The 26,085-nt window shown below is 30.5% G+C and overlaps 1 protein-coding gene across 3 annotated transcripts in view; it reads left to right on the top strand.

Moving 5' to 3' along the window:
- The window catches only part of LOC136988684 (poly [ADP-ribose] polymerase tankyrase-like), an 88,167-nt gene that overhangs the window by 60,636 nt on the left and 1,446 nt on the right, over window positions 1-26,085 (top strand). For all 3 annotated transcript variants that reach the window (XM_067286609.1, XM_067286610.1, XM_067286608.1), the window contains 30 exons: window positions 4,048-4,167; window positions 6,181-6,333; window positions 6,415-6,525; window positions 7,417-7,455; window positions 10,837-10,897; window positions 11,600-11,760; window positions 11,827-11,900; window positions 11,971-12,089; window positions 12,165-12,387; window positions 13,597-13,756; window positions 13,838-13,914; window positions 15,478-15,637; window positions 16,261-16,350; window positions 17,562-17,699; window positions 17,779-17,896; window positions 21,188-21,299; window positions 21,384-21,651; window positions 21,735-21,807; window positions 21,892-22,163; window positions 22,227-22,390; window positions 22,458-22,563; window positions 22,635-22,804; window positions 22,879-23,020; window positions 24,020-24,138; window positions 24,541-24,616; window positions 24,996-25,173; window positions 25,255-25,365; window positions 25,454-25,644; window positions 25,752-25,838; window positions 25,918-26,035. In XM_067286609.1, coding sequence (XP_067142710.1) covers window positions 4,048-4,167; window positions 6,181-6,333; window positions 6,415-6,525; window positions 7,417-7,455; window positions 10,837-10,897; window positions 11,600-11,760; window positions 11,827-11,900; window positions 11,971-12,089; window positions 12,165-12,387; window positions 13,597-13,756; window positions 13,838-13,914; window positions 15,478-15,637; window positions 16,261-16,350; window positions 17,562-17,699; window positions 17,779-17,896; window positions 21,188-21,299; window positions 21,384-21,651; window positions 21,735-21,807; window positions 21,892-22,163; window positions 22,227-22,390; window positions 22,458-22,563; window positions 22,635-22,804; window positions 22,879-23,020; window positions 24,020-24,138; window positions 24,541-24,616; window positions 24,996-25,173; window positions 25,255-25,365; window positions 25,454-25,644; window positions 25,752-25,838; window positions 25,918-26,035 — 3,991 coding nt within the window. The remainder of the gene's footprint in view (window positions 1-4,047; window positions 4,168-6,180; window positions 6,334-6,414; window positions 6,526-7,416; window positions 7,456-10,836; window positions 10,898-11,599; window positions 11,761-11,826; window positions 11,901-11,970; window positions 12,090-12,164; window positions 12,388-13,596; window positions 13,757-13,837; window positions 13,915-15,477; window positions 15,638-16,260; window positions 16,351-17,561; window positions 17,700-17,778; window positions 17,897-21,187; window positions 21,300-21,383; window positions 21,652-21,734; window positions 21,808-21,891; window positions 22,164-22,226; window positions 22,391-22,457; window positions 22,564-22,634; window positions 22,805-22,878; window positions 23,021-24,019; window positions 24,139-24,540; window positions 24,617-24,995; window positions 25,174-25,254; window positions 25,366-25,453; window positions 25,645-25,751; window positions 25,839-25,917; window positions 26,036-26,085) is intronic.

Below are 26,085 nucleotides of genomic sequence, written 5' to 3'. Positions count from 1 at the left end.
AGAACCAAAATGTGATAATTATCCTCTAAAGATGTGCCTAGTGCATTTTGAGGGGAATGCTGCATTTTGCATTATTGAACCCAAATGAAGAATAAATTACCCCATTAATGATTTCCCTATTGGAAAAACTTTAAAAACTCTAATATCATCAATATTTGACAATTGGGGAGGGCGTTATTTTATTACACATTAACACTCAAACCTATACAGTAGATCCCCCTATAACACGGTAGATATGTTCTGTGTTATATGAATTCGTGTTGTACGAGTCACTTAAATACATGAGCTAATCACAGCTCGGCACATGTGCAGTTTCGGGGCTACGGCTGTTTGAAAGGTTTTCTTCCCTAAAATTAATCAATTCTAGACTAATTTGACTCAACATTTCTAAATCACATATAATTTTTTGGGAATAATCCATATAAACTATGCTATAAACAAAAAATTGTAGGATTACTTACTGAGTGTGCGGCGTTTGACGACGCCATTGCTCAAGCTTGTTTTTGTCGCAGAGCGGCCCATCGAATGGCGGGCACATGTTTCCTGATCAGCGAATTTTCGCAGAAAAATAACTTAACTTTGGAGACATCATTAATAAAAATATAATTTTTATGGCCATTGAATAATAAATGTTTTTTAGTAGGTCCAGTGCTTGTTTAAACTCAGCGGTTTGTACAATATCCGCTATTGGCCCAGATTCGACTAATCCTGTCGAGACACGAGTCGGTGATGACGTTTTACCATGTTATACGAACACAATCGCAATTTTTTCACCGTGTTATACGGGGGTCTACTGTATTATATTGAGCTGACATAGATAATGCTACCTAATGAAAGCTAATTGGAAAATTTTTTTTTGTCTTCTTATGGTACCCCTTATATCCAATGTTATACCTACAGAATACCAGCTCTTTTAATTTCTTCAAAATGGACTCGAATTAAAAGCATTTCCATTAAAAGAAGCTATCCAGTAGCATACACAAATGTTTTTGAATCAAAATTTAATGAGTTTTTTAAGAAAATCATTAAAAAATCTTGTAGACTGATGGGGATAACTGTCATATATAATGGAAAAATATATTTTTTTGTACTTCTAGAATCTCACAATTTGACAAACGCGGGACTTATCATACAGGATAGTTTTGTTCATATCATTCAGTTGATATCATTTGTGAAGTTGAGATTTAAAAAGCACAACAATTGAATAAGACAAGAAGTTTTGAGAATAAATAAATATCTCTTAATGTTAATAAAGTTTATTAAAACAGCATTACTTATGACTCAACCTAATACTTAATAACCTGTTTTATATATAATTTATTTTCTAGTTACTAATCAAATCTAGTTTCTACAGTAATTTAAAATTTCAGTTTAAAAAACGTATTTTATCATTATTTAAAAATTCAAAATAAATGAGTCGTGGCACTATTATGTAACGATTCAAGCAGATCACAAAGACAAATCAAAGAACTCTATTTACAGACAGAAAAACACGTTTTGGCTTATACATAGCCTTTGTAATTTGTAATGCAACCGTTTTGTATATTGAATGAATAACTTAAAATCTGAACTGCAAAGTGAATCTGAACATTTTAATAATTTAAATATTATTTTTTAATACAGCAAATGATTTTGTTTCAAATTTAAATTGTTACTTTAATATTTTTTTTTACTCTAATTGAAGTTGAAGATGGAAATATTTTTTGGGTTTTACATAACTTTTTCTGTAAATTTTTCCAATCAGTTGTTTTAATTTGCAGTATTTGCGGTATACAATACTGCTAATTAACACAGTTGCTACCACAATATTGGTAAAACACAGTAATAAATATTCCTAGACATCAATAACCAGCAAAAAAATGAATGTATTTTGAAGAAAATAAACTTTTTCTCCATATTTTTGGCTGTTTATTGGTGTTTAGGTGTACCTATTACTGTGTTATACTGGTATTATGTAGCAACTATGTTAATTACCAGTATTCTTGCATCTTCTTTTACTATGCAACAAAATGTTTTTGTTTAAAGAACAACAAAATATAGGCAATAAGATCAAAATATTAGGCTAAATTTTATAATTTGATTGTTATGCCCTATTAATAATTGACCTTTAGATTTTTGGCAATAAAATTATATTCATTTATAAAAAATTCAAAAAATATTATCTATTATTTTTGAAAAAAAATTTGTGTTAATCTTTTTTTGTGTGTTGCTAATCATTGAAAAAAAAAACATATGTTTTAATACTGCTATGAACATAGTTTAAAAGTATATACTGTATATGAATTATTTGAGGACATTGATGACAAAATTTATTCAAATTACAAGTAAAATTGTTAGATATTCAGAAGACTTTCAGACATTGAATTATATATCCTTATATTTAATCAAATATGTAGAAATTTGTCTGTCTCGGATAATGTATTAATGTGAAAAATCTTTAGTTAGCACCATAATAGTTTTAACATTCAAATAAACCTTACACTTGCACGTCAACTGTTGTGGAACACTGATTTTGTTAATTTCTTTAAAACGACAAAAAGTTTTAAAAACTCTAACATTGCCTTTTCACAGTCGATGCAGGACAATTTTTCTAGTAAGAAATTGACAGAAAAGCAGATAAACCAGGAAATTTATTGATTTTTGAAATTCACTAAATATTCATAAATATCACAGTTATTATTCATTTAGTAAAGTAAATATTCTTTCTTCTTACGTATAGCGTCAACAATCGGATTGCATTATTATATGTTTGTCTTTGTGCAATAGATGAGAAGTCATATAACTATATGCAGCAAACCAAAAGTCTTTCTATAGGTCAAATTGTTTCTAGAGAGATAGGGAAACAAAAATCACAAGATGCTTATAAACTAAATAAGATGGATGATCAAAAGCTTTAATATCTACTAGTAATTTGAAGGAAACAAAGTGGCACTCTTTGGATTTAAACTATATGATTTAAAATAGGAAGTAGGTTTTGTATTTGGAATTAAATGCTCGACACCTATTGGCTGTGGATTTGTCGAGATTGGTAAAAGCTGCATCGAATCTAATATATAAGGTTTGAGATTACATTTTGCGCTTAAAATAATCTCTCTATAATAGATTTATTTTAAAAATGTGATTTTATAACTAATTGTTAATAAGTGCTTAATAACAGTTTTAAGAACAACATTATGGAGAAAAGGCTGAAATTGCAAGGTGTAAAAACACTAAATTGGAAGCTAGAAAGCGACATTTTTTTCCTTCTCTACTAGAAAGATGGTTAAGGTCTTCGCGGACTTCATCATTTAGACCTTAGATTCAATATCAAAATTAGTCATAGCCCTATTTTTAATATTGAATCTGCAAATTTTAGTTTTCTAATGTAATTTTTAAATGGCTCATACAACTTCAAATTAATATTTTTCATACTTAGTCTAAGCCATTTGTGATTGTTTGATAACTTTTACAAACTTAGAATAACTTATTCTATCTCAAAAGATTTTTCTTGATTTCAGATGATGATTACGTTTACTCCAAAATCAAAATATTTGATTTCAAAATTATTTCTGTAATTGGATAATTTTTAATAACAATTAATTGCGAACGAATTGTGTCGCATAAAAAATACTGCATGATTTCTACTTTAATTATTAACTAAAGTAAAATTATATGTAGAAATATAGTTTTGAAATTTATATACTGCTATTTTTCCATCTTATAAGACTTGAATCTTTAAAATCTGTTCTGTAAAATCTGCCAATTAAGTCGGAGTGGGCTTATAGAGTTACTAATGTACAACAAAAATCCAAATGCCCTTAATCTGATCAGAATAAAGTACATAAGTTGTAGATTACTGCATAAAATAGAAAACATGGATGTCATCAAGATTCCAAAAATGTGTATCTTGATGACGATTATTTTTTGTATTTTGTATTGGAATGTTACATTTTGGTTCCTCAAACGCTCGAATGATTTTTGCAAGCTTATTAGTATGTTTTATAAGATGGGAAATGTGATATATTTTAAATATTTATAAATTTTAATTTCTGTCTTTTATTTTTGCAGGAAAAAATTGAACACGATAAAATTGTTAAAGCAATTGCAAATTTACTTATTAATCAAGGATGTGATCCAAAAGCAATAAATAAGGAAGGCGAATCACCATTTTCTTTGGCTGCTCAAAAGGTACATAATGATACATTTACAGTTTTAAGTACAATGAGACCCCACTTAACATGGGGGGGGATATGTTCCTAGACGACAAAGCACTAAATGAAAACAGTGTTAAACAAGATCACTTTAACACAGAGTAAACAGGAAAAGGGAAACACACAACCAAAAATGAAACAGATTTTACTTTAATTTTATGTTATTTTTATATTAATTTGCATAATAATATATGTTAAATAACACACAAAGATATGCACACAGAAAAAGTTCATTTTTCTGTTCTTCTGAAATTCTTGTTTTTTGCGATGAAGTCATGTAGTTTCATTTGTTGCTTTTTTTTCTTTCCTTAAGCAAATGTCAGTAGCAAGAGATCGTATCCAAAATCCTCATCTTGCTTTTGCACTCCTTTCAAAATCTGGATCATTCACTACAGTTAGATCAATGATTTCAGTTATCATTATCAAACTTTTACTGAGGAAATCTGTAGAGAAATTCTTTGGGTTCTTCATTTTCAGAATTTCTATTTTCCAGTTAAAAACATAGATTTAAGGAAAGTACAGCACTATGAAGAATTGCCATTTTTTGTTGATTGGTTCATGTTTGGGGATAATTGTATTATATACGGTTCAATGAAATGCCACAATAATTTAAATTGGTGTAAATTTTGAGCTTTTTTTAAGGCTTCAAGCAGATCGTGTTATATCGAGGCAGTGTTGAGCAGGGTCTTACTGTACTTGATTTATATTATCATTGTTTTCAATTAAAACTTTTTAAATTCAATATATCATTTAAACTGTTCTTAATGTTCACTCATGTCGTATAATTGTTTTTTTTTTTCAAAATAATGGGCGCACATTGTCATTTCATACAGCAACTGAAATTTAGTTTGTAGATACTTTTGATTCACACAATAGCTATGCTTCATAACTCCACAGAAAGACAATTTAGAAATTGTTGGAAAGAGAATTGTAAAATGAAGATACATTTTTCATTTTTCTTCAAACAAGTGATTAGTCTAGGAGCTATTATAAGTTAAAGCTTATGTACAGTACATAATATATGGGTTATTGTGCTTGTGGCCATGTTCACTTATGAATTTTTTTGCATAATTGGTTGAAATGGTGAAATAGAAAATGCCAGGTTTTTACAAACTTACTTACAGTATGACCATTGTAATGTAACTTGTCTTACTTCAACATTTGACTGACCAATTTTAACTACTAAGATTAATCACAGAAATTATGTTTCAGGTCTGTAAACCCATTGCTACTTATATTTTAAATATTTACATGTTTATAACCCACTGCTTGATTTGATGATTTTTTTTATTAAAAACATTGTGTATTATTTTCATCTGTAAATGTGATTTAAAAATAATTTGTCTCTCTTATGCTTTTATAAATGTTAGAAAAGAAATATAATTATATATTCTAGATGTAGCCACTTTTCCAGCTAACAAATTTTCTTCAAATTATATTGCCTTGAGTGTATTAATAGAAGGGCATGGAACTATATATGTGCATCTTATAAAATCTTATGTTTTGATTTATTTGTCTGAACACATGGGCAGTCTAAGGTTTAAACTTCCAAACTTTCCACATAAGCAGAATTACTCAATAAGTGCTGCAAAAGACTAACAAGTTGTTTTTTTTGAAGCGAAAGTAGGATGACAATGTTTGTATACCACCAGTAGGGCAAATGGCTTTGCATAGCCATCCCTAGAAGCTAAAAGTATGCATCTCTGAATCACATTTTGGAGTATAACATTGTCCTCATAAGAAGGGTAAAGCCTCTTGAGTTTGGTTCAGAACCTCTGCATGGGGTCTGTGTTAAGCTCAATACATTTAATTTTATGGACGAATTTGGCCACTAGAATAAAAATTAAGTTACAAAGTATGAGTTAAGAAAAATTGTGGCATTTTAAAGTAAACAGTATATACAATATTTAATTTTAATTCAATTGCAAATAGTAAAAATAATTGAATTATCTTTCAACATAATTCTTAAAATAAATATTTAAATTTCTAGGGTTGCCTTTTGTTGATAGAAATTTTTGTGAATGCTGGTTGTGAATTAATGATCGACGTCAGGCCTTCTTTAAAAAACAATTTCCTTCATTCGCTCGTAGAACACGCGTGCCAAAGAGAAGTCAAGCCAATATTGGATTTAATAATGAAAAACGTAAGATGCATTTATATTACTAAATTTAATTCATAAATTATGTTATACCCTTGTTAATGAACACTTTTTTCATTTTTTTAGGCAAATAATGTAGAGACCAGTGTACAAAAAACATTATCTCAAATGGTCAAAATGTACAATCAGGATGGATACACACCTTTACTACTAGCTGTCAGCTATTTACAATCAATCGTAAGTAATTGAAATTTTTAATCATTTATTTCTTATAGTTAAAGCAAGGCTAAAACTTGTCATATTTAATTAATTGAATTATTAGTTAGTTGTAAAATAAATATAATTTACAAACTTTGAAAGCTGAAATTATTTTTACTGTAACAAACTGTTGGATTGAGATTCGTTCAACTTTTAAAGATTGTTACAATTTTTTAAAATGACATTTTCTTAGTTGCGGGTGGCTAGGTGACCACCTTGAGTGACATCTTTCCTATATATCCTTATTCAGAGTACTTTTAACATATGAGTCTGCAAAGGGGCAAGAGGTGGTAATTGCAATGGCAAAATGGTAAAAGTTATTATTTACATTATTAATTTCACATGCTGTTTGGGCATTGAAAAGTTTGTGGCATCATAAAGATGATGATATTTTTAAAAGTTTTAAACTTGTATATTACCAGATTTAAAGCTTTTCTCTGCAATAGCACCAAAGTCAGACTCCCTACTTACACCTCAGTAATAAGGAGTAGGGGTCTGGTATATGGGAGCCGCAGTAAGGGTGTAGAAGAGCTACAGTTTGGTGCCGTGGATATTATTATTTAGAATCTGTAAGAAATAGAATTTAGAAAAAATTTTAAAAATTCGAGTAAACCATTTTATAAAAGACTTTTGTATGCTTACTTTAAAAGTTATTGTTTCTTTAAAATGGTTTCGAAAGTAGAAATTCTATAAGACAAATACTAAATTGTTTTTGATACAAAATATCAAGGTAATGATTTAACTTTAGGTGCATAATAATAATGGTAATTTTAAAGTATAGCTCTGAAATTCTTTATGCATTTTATGTAACCAAAACTATGTATGTATACAATTTAGCATATTTATTTAAAATTTATATTTATGTTATAGGATTACAAGGGTAGTGAAAGACTCATAGCATTAATTCAGGTAAGTATTTTCTTTCTTGTTTAATTTTTATAAAAATAATGAAACAATAAAAACAATTATCTAAAAGATTTTGAATGACATGATTAAATTTGATAAAAATAACATTGTCGGTTACTGATACTTTTAAAATTAGCTGAATTTTAATGTTGCCCACTAATTCAATGTATACATTAAGATTTAAATGTATTTTGTTATAAACCAGCATAGCCTGAATGCAGTTTAGTTTAAAGCCAAAAATGTCTGCAAACATCAAAATTTTGCTAGACTTAAAGATAATATTAATTAATAATAATTTTGTATTGCTAACATTATATTTTACAAAGTTTAATACTGGATAATTCTATAATTACTCTCTTTTGAAAAGTAAGCCTATTGGCTTACTCTTGGATGTTAGGCTCACTTTTAATGCCAGAATTTTGGATTTGCTAACTTCCCCAATGCAAAGGCTAAAGAATGTATAAACCTTATCCAGATTAAAGATTTATTGTTATGGTAATGATAAGTAATTCAGTTTGTTCTTGGGGATTGCTTTAAGGCTAAAATAACACTGCCTGAGAAGTGATGACCTTAAAGAGGGGAAGTATATCTGAAGAATATTTTCAGTTGTCAATCCATATTTTGAAATATAAATATACAGTTGAATTCAGTTTATACATTAATAGTTTTCTACATTCTTTGTTATGAAACACTTCAGTTACATGTGTTTTTCATTTGTGCGATTTCTCACTTATGTATCATATTTTTTGTTACTCTACAACATATTATATACTTTTAAATGGAAATATTTAAAACGATTATTAAAAAAGTGAAAAATGAAATTATGTATTGACTTGAAGTTAGTACACACTGATGACAAATTGCCAGCAAATGCAAAAAGTAAAGCAAATAATATGTAATGTGGTGCAGTTTCTGATGAATTTCCTTTTAGCAAATTGCTTTGTCATTTTAACACATTGAAAATTTTCGCTTTCCATATTTTGTAGTGTGACTGAATCTTGTGAATAAAAATCACTCTATGGTTTCTAATTTGTATTTGGTATTTGTTTGCAGTATGAACTAGCTTTTACAATGGCTCTTCGTTCTTTCACACAATTGTGTGAAAGAACGCCAAAACTCCGGCAGGAGACAACTGACATCAAAACTGTACCTGTGTGTGATAAGTCCATTGAAAAAAATAAAACTTGAAGCTTTTAGAAGTATATGACCTAATTATGTGGTTTTAAAATCTATTGTATATATATTAAATTAAAACTTTTCTGGTTAAGAATTAATGTACAAATTTGGATGTACATTTAATTTGTGCTGCACTGTATATTTGTGACGACTGTAGTCACTCCAAAAGCAATTCAAAAGTAGTTTCACTTGTATACTTTTTTTGGTTTAGATAAATTTATAAATGGATTTGACTGTATATACAGTATATAAAGAAAAAGTAGCCAATCAGAATTAGAGTTTCATCAACAATACATGATGTACAGTACAATCTACTCTAAGTTTCTTGTAATTTGCCTACACTTGTGTGTGTGTGTATATACGTGATACGATCCAAAAGTTTGGGGAATGCAGTAACCTACAACAACAAAAGCATGTATTTGAAGTTACAGCGTATGAAATGGATTCTACCAAACCACCTGTACGTGTTCAGGTTAATTTCACCCATGTCATGTGATTAAACCGCGAGCGCTGCTGTTTTTTTCCGGAGATAGTTACCTTTGTCCTGTGACGTAATCAAAGTGGAGTTTTAAGAACAACCTCCAACATTAAATTTTGTCAGCATTTAGGTAAAACACCTACGGAGATTTTAAAATTGCTAAGAAAGGTGTACGGTGATTCTACGGTGAAGTTGAAATGTTGAAGGTTGTTCTTGAAACTCCACTTTGATTACGTCACAGGACAAAGATAACTATCTCCGGAAAAAACAGCAGCGCTCGCGGTTTAATCACATGACATGGGTGAAATTAACCTGAACACGTACAGATGGTTTGGTAGAATCCATTTCATACGCTGTAACTTCAAATACATGCTTTTGTTGTCGTAGGTTACTGCATTCCCCAAACTTTTGGATCGTACCACGTATATATATAAAATAATTTTCTGATTAATTTCATGTTTCTGGTCATTCAAGATTAAAACGATTTCTCTTTAGACAACAATAACTGTGGCATGGCCATTTGCGATATAGTCGAGGCATTTTTGCATACCTTCTAGTAGAATAATAATGAACTATAGTAGAGCATCGATTATCCGACTTAATTGGGAACTGGGTTGGTTGGATAACTGAAAAACAGATAACTGAAAATTATCAAAAAATATGTTATTAGTATAGTATATTAGTATATCCCATGTAATTAGTATATTAGTATATCGCTATTAACCTACTTCGCGTTGAATTTTCATCAATGTTATGCCTAACAATTTTTAAAAAAATAATAATTGTCACTATTGTATTGTTAAAAATTATTTCTTTATTTTGCACAAAATAAATATAAAAATAAAGTAAAATAGAAAATTAAGCCTTGTTTAAGTACTGGCCTCCCTTTCATGGTTGAGCCAGTGTTGCCAGCTAAAACATGCAAAAGTTTAACAAAAATAATATTAAAGTAGCCAATATTGTAGCACCACATCACTAGTGGACATTTGAATTTGCCGACTAGAATACGGTCAGTTAACCGATGTGACAGTTGATCGGGGTCGGATAATCGATGCTCTACTGTATTAGATTTTAATCTTTTGTAGGGGAGGACTGAAAAAATTTTGGTCATGCTTTATTCCCTTTATTGTGATTATACTCGCATTGTATATGATGATAATGAAGAAATTGATGATTATCATTCTTTTAATAACGAATAATATAATTTTTGGTTAATGTTACCTATGGTAGTGAATTTGGCGGCTCCTCTCTGAAACAGTGGGGACGCACCTACTAACCTAACCTAACCTATTCTAATAAATTACCATAATTATTGCCAACCAAATTATTAGAATAGGGGTAATTTATTAGAATAGGTTAGGTTAGTATGTGCATCCCTACTGTTTCACAGACAAGCTGCCATGTTTGCTATCATAGGTAACATTAACCTAATTTTTATATACAACAGACATCTACTAGATACTGGTTAACCTCACAAGACTATTTATTAACTTGATAACCCAAAATCAGCAAAAAGAACATATAAAGCAAGTTCTTTATCTACATTCTTTATTTTTTGGGGGTTATTGAGTTAGTTGTCTTGTAATTTTTATTTATAAATAAGTTTACAAAATAAGCCAATGGTTACTTACAAAAATATCCAATATATATTTAAAAAATAAAATATAATCAATTATATTTATTGCATAAATAATTGTATTTTTCTTTTTTATGATTGGCATCAAAATTAGTTCTTTGTGAAAGAATTGAAGTGTAGTATAAGTACTCCCATCAAGAATTCAAAAGGAGAAGGTAAGTACAAAATTTTGAATTATTTTAAACTAATTTTGTAAAGACAAAATTTATGTAATTGTCAGATATTCTGTTAATTTATATTAACACACAATTTGTGGGAAATCAATTTACTGTCTGTGGCGAATAATTCTTCAGAGTGCAGTGAGCCACTGCAGTGGGTTTTAGTTGCCGTTACATTAAAATTGTTTGTGTGGTGTTAGTTTTATTTTATGTCTGACTCAAGTATTCTACATGGTGCCTAGTGCTTTGCCAAACCAAAGTTAAGGCATAATTGTAGTTTTATTCTTAACTCAATAAAACTAAAATTCAATAAAAAGGAATGTTTATTAATGGAATGGACATCTTTGACCGTATGTAATAACCATCTGTAGGTTATTGGAATGAAACATAGTAAATTGAATGGAAGGCAAGTTTGAAAATTAGAAGCATTTAATAAATACAAATTTACTTAGCAAGTCACATGTACTGGTGTGTAGCTTACAAATGTATTAAATGAAATACAGAAAATAAAATTAAATCTAACAAGTAAATAACAAATATAAAATAAAATAAATAAATAATGCAATGAGTAAAAATTATTTATTGCATTTTGCTATATTTATTTTTAAAATGAAATTAAAATTTTAATTAGTGTTTTAAATGCTTGAAAGTATTTTTTTTAAAATATTAATAAAAGCTTATCAATATTTTATTTTTCAGATGTTGCTACAGTTTTGCATTTGGCAGCAAAATGTAATTATGCGAAAGTTTTTGACATCTTGTTACTGCACAATCCTCCTTTAGATGCATTTGATTCCGACAAACAGACACCTTTGATTGTCGCTATCAAAAATCAAAATGTGGCCACTGCAGAAAAACTCGTAAGTATCTCTGTGCATTTCATTTTAAGTTAGGAAAATGTGTTGATAAAAATTATTTTTATCTAGATTAAAGCTGGATGTAATGTAAATATTAGGTCAGAAAAAGATGACAATTCTTCTCCAATAATTCTTGCTTCCAGGTAACTACAAAAGTCTTTATAAATTCTAAATATTATCGTAAATTTTTTTTACATTTAAAAATAATTTCAGGAACAGTCAGCTAGATAAAGTAATACCACTTTTGCTTCAACATAAAGCTGATCCCAATGATATTGATTTAAAAAATGGTAACACTCCATTACATTATGTAGTCAGTCGTCGAAACCTGGGTATGTACATTTGGTTTTATTACAGTTGTTTTATTTGCATTTCATTTCTGAATAATACCGTAATTACTTTTTTAGAGGTGTTAGATACCGTAAAGGCCCTGACTGCTGCCGGAGCATCAGTTAATACAGTAAATAACGAGAAACAAACCCCCCTTCACTTAGCCGTGAATTCTCACATGGACGGCGCAGACGTATTTTATACGGTTGAAGATTTTTTATTAAATTCTGGCAGTAAGACTGATGTTTGCGACGTATACGGAAGAATTCCTCTCCATTATGCCTTTATCGATATCAATAAGTATGTATGAGTTTAAGTAAATTACTATTGTAGTATAATTTGTCTGGAATTTAAACAGTTTTAATTTTTAGCTTGTTAAATTAGTTTTTTGTGAGGTACACATAAACAAACACATACAGTTTATTTTGGTTTTTATTGTTTTTACAAAATTGTTGGAATGAATATTCTTGCAAATCTTAGCATTTTCTCTTAATTTTATATAACAATTCCTTTATATTATAAAGAAAACCCTTTTGTTTACTTTTTTTATGACATTAATACTTGTACTTCTGTTTGGAAAAATTTTAGGTTTGTCAGTTTTGTTTCCTTGCTATAATTGAATAAAATGCTTATTAAATAGATTTCATCTTTTTATTACAATGCTTAACATTAAGTATTTTGAGTAATATTGTCGGTACATCAGCCTATCAAGTAAGATTTTTCAACAAGTAAGAATGCTTGTTACTTTATGATTAATTTTAACGTTTGTGAAATTTTTCATTTGTATGATCATTATAAATATCAAAATGCTTGCAATAACATTTTACAGCAGATTTTTCTAGTTTATGGACTGCATTGTTAGACAATTTACTAGTTCTTTATAATGATAAGAGTTATGATCAATTTAATTTAAGTATTGTAAAAAAATGCATTTACAAGAACCCTACTTCATTTAACGACTTGCTACACAAGAAGCGCACTCAAAAACTAGAGGATGACAATTTACTGTAACAGAAATCTGTTACGACTTCCTTAATTGGTATTTACAATGAACTTTAATTAAAAAATTTAAGATATTGATAGTTGTCTTATAGTTTTGAAGCTTTTTCTAATTAAAAAAACAAATTTATTTATAAAATCTGTATTTATATATTACCAAGGGTAGCATTGCTCACTTATTCAAAAATTTTGTGACAATATGTCAATTCTTGGTAGTATTGTTTTTCATAATTTTTCCCCCTGGCTGCATATGGACTTCCCTGCTTGCTCACTCCACAGTCTTCGCTCCCTCATTTCCAATAGACTATTTGTATCAAAAATTTGTGACAGTTTATCAATTCCTGGTGCTGCCATTTCAATTTTCTTTTCATGACAAACTCAGCATTTGGGTATATACACATGTAAATGTATGTATGTGTCAGTAAATGCCAATATATAAGCATACTCTTGCTGATTATATTTTAAAATGCAATTTGTTTTTCTTATCGATTTTACACACATATATTTCAGCCCCGAGTGTACTCATCAAATTGATCCAATCGAATTGGTCGCTTTGCTCACAAATGCCATGGGCTCTGTTCCTCTTGAAATAGTAGACAACTACGGCCAGACACCGCTACACAGGGCAGCATTTCGAGGCGCCACTATTTCTTGCATGCACCTGGCTTCGGTAATGTATCGTAGAACTATTTAGTATGATTCCAATATTTCATATATACAGAATATTTCTTATATAAGTGAATATTTTCAGAAAATGAAAAATATTGACATAAGGGATAAAGAAGGAAACACTCCTCTTGGCTTGGCAGTAATGAACAGTCACGAAAGGTACATTTGTCATTGTAATAAGTAAAGAAATTACAATGTAATTAACTTTATTTTAAACTTTATCTCATTTAGCATAATACACACATTAAATAAATTTTTTCTTGATGTTTATTTTGATATAATTGTATTACACAATTAGCTTTATCAGTCAAATGTAAGATTTCTGAAGTGATAGAACAATAATTATTAGGAAACTGTATTTTGTATTTATATATGAGCTGTTCACTGGCCAAATCGATTAACTCCATTTGTAAATCCTTAAGATAATCTTTATTATTTTTACATTTTTTGCATAAATAATTTTATATATCATTACATTAAAGCTATGCTTTTATATATTGGTATATAAAAATATATTCTACAATGTTTATTTATATTTAAAGTTCAAAAGAAATTTTTTTAAATAATTTATATTATTAATTTTTATACTTTTTGTTTTATGGGGTTAATCGATTTAGCAAGTGAGCAGCTCATATATCAAAAGAAAGCTGCTTCAGAATAGATGAAGCATTGTATATAAATTTTTTGCTAATTCAAAAGATGGTTCTCTCTTGATATATATGTTATGGACAAAGGGATTAATCAGGCATTATGAATAATGACCAAAAAGGGCATGCAGTGTGATAAATATTGATCAATTCATCAGATTGATTGGTCATTATGAATACTGCTATCATCTAGTTGGGCAAAGTGATGATAATACATTGAGAAGTGATCATCCAACATATGCTAGCTAACTGGCACTCTGAGTTGCCGATTGTATCGCAGTTGAGTGTGTGTCGTGTTTAGTACCGAATTTTAAATTGTGCGACATCTTAATTTGATTAAAAAAAACTCCACTTATTTCATTTAGAAATATTTTATTTTTGTGAATTATTTTACAGTATTTTAAAAAGAACATGTAATCTTTTAAAACTAAGTACTGTTAACTATATTAATTAAATGGTAAAATTTTACTTATGTGCACCATCATGGAAGTTGTTGCAACTGTTTGTGCTCCCGACAGATTTTTCCCAGAGGAGAGCCGCCAGCAGCCCGCCGATTGTTTAACGTCACTAGATATTGATACGTGTGTTCAAGAACTACTATGAATAAATAACTAGTGACGTTAAATAATCAGCAGCCTGCCAGCGGTTCCTCTCCGGGAAGAATCCATTGAGAGCACAAACAGTCGCAACCGCTGCCAAATTCAATACTAAACACAATACACATGCACAACTCAGATATGTGTGCTGATTGGCTAGCATATTTTGGATGATCACTCCTCAAGGTATTATTATCACTTTGTCCAACTAGATCATAGCAGTATTCATAATGATCGGTCAATTTGATAAATTATTGAAATTTATTACAATGCCCGATTTTGTTGGTCATTATTCATAATATCCGGGCATTATGAATAATGCCCGTATTAATCACTTTGTCCATAACATATACATTGCATGATTTTTTTAAGATTTTAATTTAGCAAATTATTCCTCTTTAATTTTGAATATTAAAAAGTATTAAGAACTATATTATTAAAACTTGATATTAATTAAAAAAATTTAATTATTCTTATAGTTGTACATTAATGTTGCTTCAGAAAGGATGCAGTTGCACGGCAGATCTCATAAAGAACATCAAATCCTCTCCAGATAAAAAAACAGAGAACAAACACTACTGGATCTGGCATTACCTTAAAAAAGAAATCCCTCCTCCCTTAAGATGTTCTATCTTACAAGTAAGTACTAAATCATATTATTTTGCCTGAGTTGTGACATAAAAAGGAACTGACATAGCACTAAAAAACAAATATTTTAGACTTTTTAATCTGAATTTTGGTACATGTTTATTATTATTAGTTTTGTACAAGAAATGTTAATAATAATAGAAAAGATTAAACATACTTCTATAGATTACATCATTGTTATTGGAAAAAGATGAGAATATTTTCAGGAAAATGAAATACAGCTTGTAAATATATTTAATAAATGAAATTAATTGTAAAACTCCATTATTATTTGTGTAATCTGTTCAGTAGTTTAATTGGATTGTTTAATTTAAATGAAATAATAGTATAAATGTGTTATAGTACAGATACAATGAGTAAATAATTATGTTTATTTTGAAATTTTAACAATCTCCTATCTTATTGTAAAGCATTGGACTTTTCCTCACATTTGATGTAACTTTATGATGATTGATGTTTTATGTAAATTTGCTATTTTTTGTTTATTTGTTTTTTGGTAAGCCTGAAAGAGGTTATGCCATATCCTAGCATATCAGCTGATAGGAAATATTTAAATTATTAAAATTTAAACATTGCAAATTTAATAGTAATAACTACACTTTTATATATATTAGGAAGCCGTACAGAAAGATCTACAGGGGATTGTATTCCTTATGCTTGATCAGTTGGAATCAATCAATAAAGGTTACAGCATTGCTATTGAGGTAAAGATAGATTTTATTAATTATATACAAAAATTACACACAAATCTAAATATTTTCTTGCATAATAGGGGTTTTTTTTTTGGTCTTTTTGGATGGGAATATTGCTTTCAAGATAAAACATTCTTAATTCAGCAAGACTTAAAATTTTTCATATAATGAAACTTACATTTTGAGTTTATTAATAGTTAATAAACTTAAAACATTAACGGTATTGGCCATATAGTGGTGCTTTCTTTGGTTTAACAAATATATATAATGTTAACATATACTTCTGAAAATCTTAGAACTGTACTTGAATACTGAGGATTTAGTAATAGTAGGTAATCAGATGCAATTTTTAAAAGTTCCTTAAGAATATGAAAACTAAAAAAGTATGTCATGACAAAATACTGAACTTTTATATAGACAAATTAAGAATATTTTGTCAGTTAAATTATCCCAAAAGTCTCTTAAGATACTCTGTATGCAAAAAGTACCCTATGTAAAAATTTTAGTAAATCTAGAATGAATTTAGTTGTTAGTTGCAAAATATTTTGTCAAATTTTAAAAACTTAAAAAAATTTTGAAAATTGACTTCATAAACTTTCTAGGATTCCTGTGAATTTGTGTACCAGAAACCCTAATCAGAACTGTGCAGATAGCAAGCATAGTTTGGCAAAATGATCATTCTGCTTCACTCTGTTCAGTGCAGCCATTTTCATATTTGGTTGTCTGTGTAATGTCTATTAATGTGTTGTACAAGCTTGCATGGAATCAAAAGACAAGCAAGAACATTTCAATGTTCTTGCTTGTCTTTTGATAATTGAAAACACGGGGAGTCTGTGCAAGCCTCAATAGGATATTGGGTAGTGATTTTAAGGTGCTCTGGTGACATTATCCAGCACAAAGCCGGATTGTAACTGTGATCATTTGCGTGACTGTCTGAGACATAGTTACGTGTCAAATCTTTTGGGAATTGGACAATTATATCCTAGTGTGTGACTTTTTTGTTAATAATCATAGTTTAAAATATTTATATTCTGAGATAAATATTAATAGACTAAGATGAATGTTACTTCATTTGAATTGATCTGGTAAGAATTCTTTTACTTTTTAACAAATAAATAAACAAATTATGGTATGAGAAATATTTCAGATTGCATAATTTTATAGAAAATATAATTTTGTATAAATATACTTGAAACATAACTCTGTTTTGTCACTCAATACAGGCAGCTCTGAAGACGAGAAAATATAACTTGGCTCTGAAATTGATTCCGCGTGTCAAACACAGTTGGACGTTATATAACGAAAAACAGAGCACGCTACACATATTGGCAAGACAACCGGAATCTAAATTACAAACTAAGGTAAAAACAAAACTGTATCTCGAACTTCAAGTTTTGTATTCTTAACAAAATCAGCATACTGTAATGGTATACATTTCAGGTTGCTCAAGCTTTAATAGACAAAGGAGTACCTTTAATGGCTAAAGATGAGCACGGTTGTTCTGTTATGATATACAGTGCTTTAAAATGGAATTCTTCGTTAATATCTTTTATATACGGTAAGTTTTAAATATAATTAAATAATTATATTTTTGATGGATACAAACTGATAAGTGGAGCATGAGTTTTTTTTCATTATTATCTTTCTGTTAAAGAATGAGAGAGATGAATTCAGTTACTTTTATTATATTTAATTACAATATATATTATTGGTGATGTAAGAAGTTATGATTCAGAAACATTTAAAATTTAAACATCGGGATAAAAACATGAGTATGAAAAACATTTGAACTAAATGTTATAAATAACATAATTAATTATTAGAAATAAATAAAATGTTTGTTAGACTGTGGCTCTTAGCCTAACAAGTCCAAATCAGAAGGTAATACAGTTTTGGGTTCTTAATATGTTTGCTGTTTGCATCACCAAGGGTGGTTGGGTGTTTTCTGATATTCTGGTGATTGGGGGTTTAAGTCAGCGACCGATTTGTGGTGGGTTGGGAAGCATCTTGGACTGTCAGTAAGCATAAAATTGTAATGTTTGTCATTTGTAAAGAATTTCTATGCATAAAATCTTATGTGCTTATTTATGGAAACCAAAGGTATTTTGTAAGAAACATTTTAGGCCACTATCAATGAAATTATTAAACTTTCTTCCAAATTGTCAAATGTATCTTCATCTAATGATGGCCATAATTATGGGCAGGAACATTTTTTATTAATTTTCTTTTGCTTCCTTAAGTAATTTATTTTTATGATTTTATCATACAGTGTGAACCGAGTTCATTTATGATTGCAAAATGTTGCCACCTTCAAAGCAAAATAATTAAACATTAATTACCGTATTTTACGGACTATAATACACACTTTTTTTCTTCGAAAAATTGCCTCCAAAATTTAGGTGCGTTTTATAGGTATTTTTTTAAAAATTGCTTAAAACTTAAGGTGTGTCTTATAGTCCGTAAAATACGGTATCAAAAGATTGTTTATTTAAAATAGAACATTTCAGATTTGTTTTATTGAAGAAGTCATATAAAAAAAAGTAATGCAAACCTACGTACAAATTAAGCTGAAGCATCTGGATTCAAAATTCCATGTTTTGAAGCAGAGAACTTAACTTAATTTCATATTTAAATCTTTTATATCTGAGAATAGTTTTATTTCTGTTTCTCTTTTTATTTAATTTTTTTCTGTAGTAAAAATGTTTTTATGCATTTGAAGAATCGTGGCTTCCTTCTATTATATTTTGGCATCACTCAGGGTTTGTCAAAACTTGATATCTTGAGACTCAACAAGCCCAAGTCAAATGTATCTTTCCAAGTCTCAGTCTGTGTTTAAATACTATATATCTGTTTCCATTTATTAAACTTCAATATCTACACGAGGCTGTGTATTTTTAACAAAATTCAAATATAATATTTTTGTCTGGTTTAGTTACATTTTATTTAGGCTTTTATAGATTTATTAAAATTCATATCTTCTTTTGCATACACCTCTTTGCTTATAATTGCCAAATTATTGTTGTTTGTTACAATATTTTTTTTTTGTCACATTTCAGACGAACCACTATTATATGAAAAAAATATCTTAAAAGAAGATGGTTTGTTTGCACTGGGGGATTTATTTTTCCTATCCGTTGAGGGTTTGTCTAGTGCAGGGGTTCCCAACCTTTTTGCATCGTGGGTGCATTTGAGATTGCAAAAAATAGTGGCGGGCGCAAATCTGATTTCAAAAAAAATTAAATGTTATGGTTTTTATTATAACAGCATTTTGTAATATATATTTATTATAAAAGTTGAATTAGTGTGATCTTTGACAGTGTATTTCATTTGTTAATTTCTCAAGTTGGGTGTGTAAGATGATAATGCCAATCGTAAACAATCTTCAAGATTATTAAGTTGAGATCTGATTTTTGATTTTATAATATTCATAGTGGAAAATAAAGACTCACACAAATATGTGGAATCAAAACAGGATTTGATTTTGAAGGCTCCTTTTTTCAACAGATTATACTTTTTATGATCAACTAAATTCCAAAAGTTTTCATCATACTGTGAGATTTTAATGTGATGTCATTTTGAAAGTCTAAAATCTCTTCTTCAATTATCAATGTTTCTTGTTAAAGAAGTTCTGCTATAGATTTGGCAGTTTCAGTAATGTCTACTTGTGTAGTAAAAGGATTTACAGAAAATATAGCTGCAGGTTCGATAATGGCAAATTGCTGGAATCTACTTTCAAATTGTTCCAAAAGTATTTCAAGATGAGTAATAAATAATGTTAAGTCAAAATGATCTTCACCAGTCACTTTTTCATCAGTGTACAAGAGAATTTTTCAACATATTATTTATCCAAAACTGTATTTTGGCTCTGAATGCTTTTATAGAGCTAATCATTTCAGCTAAATGCTTATTTTTAACCTGGAGATCCAGGTTTAAACTGTTTGATTTTTCACATATGTCTGTTAAAAAAGCCAAGTCCATCAACCATTGTAGGTTATCTAATTGTTCAAGTGTTTGACTTTTTTTTCTCTCTTCCAAAAGATCAAAAAATCGGCCAAGTGCTTTGCATTTACTTAACCTTTATGATTAAGGTCATTTATGATAAAGTATTTAAGATAAGGTCAGCTTGGGAAGATTTGTCCTTTTCTACAAGGGCTTTAAACAATCTGTGTGTTAAAGGATTTGCTTGAATTTTTTTAATTATTTTAACACTTTGACATGTGTGCCCTTGGGCACAAGGTTGAGAACCCCTGGTCTAATGGGATGGATGGGACCCAACTTACCTAGGGTGGACCACCTTTAAAAATACCTGGGAAGTTGATTGTCTGGACTCCATACTTGGTCCCCAAAGTGGTTTGCCATGGCTTTCATGTTTCTGCCATGTGGCCATTGAGCTTCCAATTTTGGGACTGCCTTGAAGATTTCCAATCTTTATTTCTTTGGCATGTTTACTTCTGTCTGTTTTTTAAATCTTTATAAAATAAATAAACCTACACAACAAGCATTCTCATATTTTGTGAAAAATTGTTTGATTATTTTCCTCATTTGCATGCATTTTTGTTTTTATTTGGACTATTTTCAACTTTCCAGACTGCAAAATCTCAAATTGACTTTAAAATTCTGTTGTGCAAAACATAATGTTGGTATTTTAGATATGACAACAAAACTAAGCTAGTCATATTTCATCTAACAGATTATCTTTATTAATTACTGTATATATTGTTTCCTTGCATATTTACTTGTAATGCATCGATGACAGATGATTTCTATTTAATGCCGTAAAAATATACGAACTTTACACTAATATTGTTGAAATAAATTAAATCTCTATAAATTTTCTTTATCATTTTAGATAAGGTGGGCACCTTGGCAAGTGTTCAGGCAGATCCGGATAAATCATTAAGAACACCATTGTCAGCTTTGTTCTGGCAGCTTGGTGAGAAATCTCTTCCCCAGCCTATAAAGTAGGAAAAAATTTTAAATTAATTACTAACCTTCGAGTTTGTTGACTGCAATTATACATACTAATTATATATATTTGTTGTTAGAACCTGGTTTTTGAAAATGATTAAAGAGGGGGCCAATCCAAACATACTGACTCGTTATCCCATCCAGCAGTCTTCTTATCCCGGAGTGAGATTCATTGCTTCGGATGAACTACACGAAGAAAATCCTTATGCCCCCTGCATTTCTCCTCTGATGGTTGCCATATATAAACAAAATATTGAGGTTGCCAGACTTCTTTTGAAGACCGGAGCTGATGTAAATTTCTGTAATGATCAACAGCAGACGCCCATAATGATAGCCACTAAATTAGTAAGTTTGACTTTGAAATTATTTCAAATTATTGTCAAATATAATTTTATAAATAAAGGATTATCTCATTTAAATGATTTCAGAATGATATTAAAATGGTGAAGCTTTTATTAGATAATAGTTATGATCCCAGTAAAGACAAATATCCTTATTCAGGTAAATTAAGTATTAAGTATTTTGTTACTTTATAAAGTTGTATATCTTTTAATGAATTAATTAAATATACTTCATTTTATACAGAAGCATCAATAATAAAAATGAAGAAGACGAGTCAAGTAGATTTAGCACATAAAGATATTATGGGTAGGACTGTAGTGCATCACATAATTTCGCCTTTCAGTGAATTCAGCTACGACAACGTATCTGTATTAAAACTTCTTGCTCACGTCGGTGCACCGCTGGATCTCCCGGACAAAGAGGGTAACACACCACTGCAGTTAGCACTGAGGAACAAAGCCGAAAATGCAATAGAAGCATTGCAGACATTATTAAAAGTGCCTCCTGAGAATCAGGTAATTAGAAAAAGTTCTTGAGATATAAATCACAAAGAAATAATACATGTTTTTACTTCTCAGGAGAAATTGCAGATCAAATTTCCTTCTGTCAGAGGAATTGCTCTAGATTTAGGAGTTTCCCAGTGGAATTATAAAGAAGATTCCAAAGCTTTGCTTAGAGAATTGCAAGACGAACAAATGGAAACCACATTCCTCTGTCAGCCCGACGAACACGCAGAGACCGGGTATAATATAAATGAATGAAAATTAATTTTCAAATTTCTATCTACTTACATCAAGATAATTTTCCAGGGAGGTACTCTTCGATAAAGATCAAGACTTACCTTACGACATCTTAATGATAAAAGTCGACTTAAATTACGGAAATTACGGTCTTTACAATTTTTACAAAATGCAGGTACGATTTTTTCTGTCGGATCTTGGTCATGAAAATTCACAAAGTTAATTTAAAATTTATATAACCTACAGCTCATTCATCAAAAGGCAAAAGACTTAGTCATTCTGTTCACTCGATGGGGAAGAGTGGGTGATTCCGGTCAATATCAAAAAACTCCATTTCGGATAACAGACGAGGCCATAAAAGAATTTTGTAAAATATTTAAAAGCAAATCGGGAAACACTTGGGAAAATGTAAAAAAGTAAGTCGACGGATAAGTTTGTCACCGAACAATAAATTTTCAAATTAATTGTTTTATAATAAAAATATTTTCAGTTTCCAACATCAACCAAAGAAATACGATCTAGTTTCTTTAGATAAAAGGTCATTTGTACAGAGAAAAGAGATTTTAGTAGATATTGCCAGTAATGTGCCTTCAAAGCTTTCTCCTTGCCTAAATAAACTTCTTAAAAATTTAGTAAGTACTATTTAATAAATTATATTTCTAATTACTTTCTTTCATCATTTAATTATGATAGTCTTTGTATTCACATAAATTGGCAGCAAAATTACCACTTTACATTTTAATTTTTCAGCGGTCAATCCAATCTTAAAACAGTCTACAGAGAGATCTTAAATAATAATAATTGAATACCCAGTGGTATCTTTTCTATAAAAGGAGTCATAGTGTGACGTCTTAAAGGTGTATTTGTAGACGTAAAACTATTTGTTTTCCAACTCCATCACACTGATTATGACAATAGTACTAAAACATAAAATTGGGATCTGAAAATCAAGGAAAGCTGAATTTTAAAAGTGATCAGGGAATTCAGCTACGACAATGTATCTGTATTAAAACTTCTCGCTCACGTCAGTGCTTTGATGAATACACGAATACTTTCATTTCACATGAATACATTTTTAAAAATTAAACATCTACTAATTTAATTTGATGGTGTTTAAAATTTATACAAATTGTTCCAAACCAACAAGACCGAAACCTAATGGTGCACTGGGGAAATACAAAGGAGCTAATGACTGACATTTATTTCCACAAACAAATTTTTAGCAGAAGTGTAGTAAACATTACTGATGTGAACTTTTTCATTGTTATACTTCAGAGAACTTGTAAAATCTTTAAAGAAAAGATAAAGTCAGCCTTTAGGAATATAAATCATTGATTGTAGGGGGAAAATTTATTATGATCTATGAATGACTCTCTCTAAAATAAGCCTTTGCCGGATTTTCTATATGATTGGAAGTTGATATGTAACCAATTTTTATCTTCTGGTGGTCAAATATAACAAAAACTTACTGGAAAAATCCTTTGATCCATTTTATTTTGGTGACAAAATGCACCCTATCGTCAAGGAAACTCTAGGTTTTTATCAGGAAAACCCGAAAATGTCGGGGAATTTAAATTGCAAAGATTCATAGGAATCTTGTTTATCAATTAAGAAAATGCTTTTGATTTCAGATGGACGTTCACATGATAAAAAGGTCATTGAAGGACATGGGATGTCTGGAAAATTCGCCTTTTGGTACATTATCGGAGTCTTCTCTCATCGAAGCCGAGAAAATACTCCAAATGGCAAGGTATTTAGTTTTCTTATTTTAAATAATACATTAACGTTATTACTAATCGTATAAAATGTAGTTTAGAAATAATAAGTGTTACTGTATAGGTAGTTCTCTGTAAACATGATAAATTTAATATTACACGTTAAAGCAAATTAATGTTAGTTTACAGTAAAGTCTATTTCATTTGCAGTCAATCTAATAATATACATTTAACCGAATTAATAAATATCGCGAGTTCTTTAGCCCGTTAGATCAAGGTTTTACTGTACCGGGATACCGGTAAGATTGCTGAAATCCAGCTAATCCAGACCAGTGGCGGTTCGGATTAACGCGACCGTACCGTACGATTAATCCCGTTAATTGAATAATTTTACTAGTATTTACGCTGCGATATTAATTTAGTGTGTTCTCTTGTAGCGAAGTCGTAACGGAGAAAGATAATCTGGAAAATTCTTTAAAAACTCAAGACAAGTACGAAGAATTGTCGGCTAAAGTAAGTAAAATTAAATTTTTTCTGGCCCAGAGACAAGTAATTGTATTAGATTGATTGGTCGCGGGTTTGCACCTCGGACTGTTCCCACAAAGTCCTCCCGGGAAGCCTCCCTCTCGGCACATGGCTGGCGCGTGGCGTGGCTGTAAACGAATAAACCAAACTGTTAAAGCCAGAATTGCGCGGGACCGTGAAGAATTCAGTCTTATTCTGGTTCTGTATTTATATATAACACTCTATTTAGAGAACCACCCATGCAAAAGATGGAAATTCTTTGAAACCTTCCGTTCGCAAAGTATTTCCGTCATTTGCCAAAGTGGTGGTTCTCTTAGGAAGTGCGGTTATTTTGGCGAGTTAATTTATATCGTTTCTTCACGTTTAGATTCTCGACTTGAGCGAGAAGTTCTATCGATTAGTGCCTTTGTACGGCTACAGTTACGAAAAAATGGCGTTGCTGTCGACTCGAAACGAGATCGAGCATCAGATGAAGGTCGTTCACGATCTGATGCACATCGAGTTTTCTGGAGAGTTGCTGCTGGCGGCCCAATACAGATCAAAAGGTAATTTCCATCCCACCCGGGGTCCGACCCCTTTCTGGGGGAAGAACTCTGTGACGAAATCGTATTTTTACTTTTTTGCAGAAATAAATCCATCGGACTACGTATATAGGTGTCTGGGTTGTCAACTGGATCTACTGGACGAAAATGGTTCGGAAGCTCAACTGATCCTCCAATACATCCACAACAGTTGCGGTAAGTTGGACTCCTTAACTTTTTCCCCTTACTCCCGGTGAATTTTCTCCAGTTAACTACATTAACCGGAATTTTCTGTGGTTGGCAGGCAAAATTAAACCCAAGGTAGAAGCCATCTTCCGGGTGTTCCGGGAGGGAGAGTCCGCCGATGCCAAAGATCTTCCTCATCACGCCATGCTGTGGCACGGGACGAAGGTGTCCAATCTTCTGGGGATCTTGAAGAGGGGCCTGCAGCCCGCCCCCTTGGGGGTGTTCCATAGCGGGAGCGCTTTTGGAAAGGTAAATCGAAACCCGGCTTGGCTTGTTAAACGGTTTCTACCGTGTAATATTTTTTTTGGTGGAAGGGACGAAGTGAATAAATATATATATAAAACGTTTGTACACAGGGGGTGTACTTCGCCGACATGTTTAAGAAGAGCCGTTCGTACTGCTGGTCCAACGATTGCGATTCCACCTACATGCTCCTGTGCGAGGTGAGTACTGGCTGGCAAAATCCTTCCTGTTTTTGCCGGTTAAATTTAAATTAAATAACGGAAAATTTCTCTCCGCCAGGTGGCTCTAGGCAATACGATTAAAATCGACGTGGGGGATGACGTGCCGAAAGAGGCCGATTCCGTCAAAGTGGTCGGAAGTAGACAGCCCAGTCCGCCTTATTCCGTTTGTTGGCAAGGTCAGTAAAGGGTCCACTAAAATCCAGAGATAAAGATTTTCCTCCTCCGC

This window comes from Centruroides vittatus, unplaced genomic scaffold (assembly GCF_030686945.1).
Source record: "Centruroides vittatus isolate TY-2023 unplaced genomic scaffold, ASM3068694v2 scaffold_384, whole genome shotgun sequence".
Classification (NCBI taxonomy): domain Eukaryota; kingdom Metazoa; phylum Arthropoda; class Arachnida; order Scorpiones; family Buthidae; genus Centruroides; species Centruroides vittatus.
This window is presented reverse-complemented; position numbering and strand designations above follow the sequence as displayed.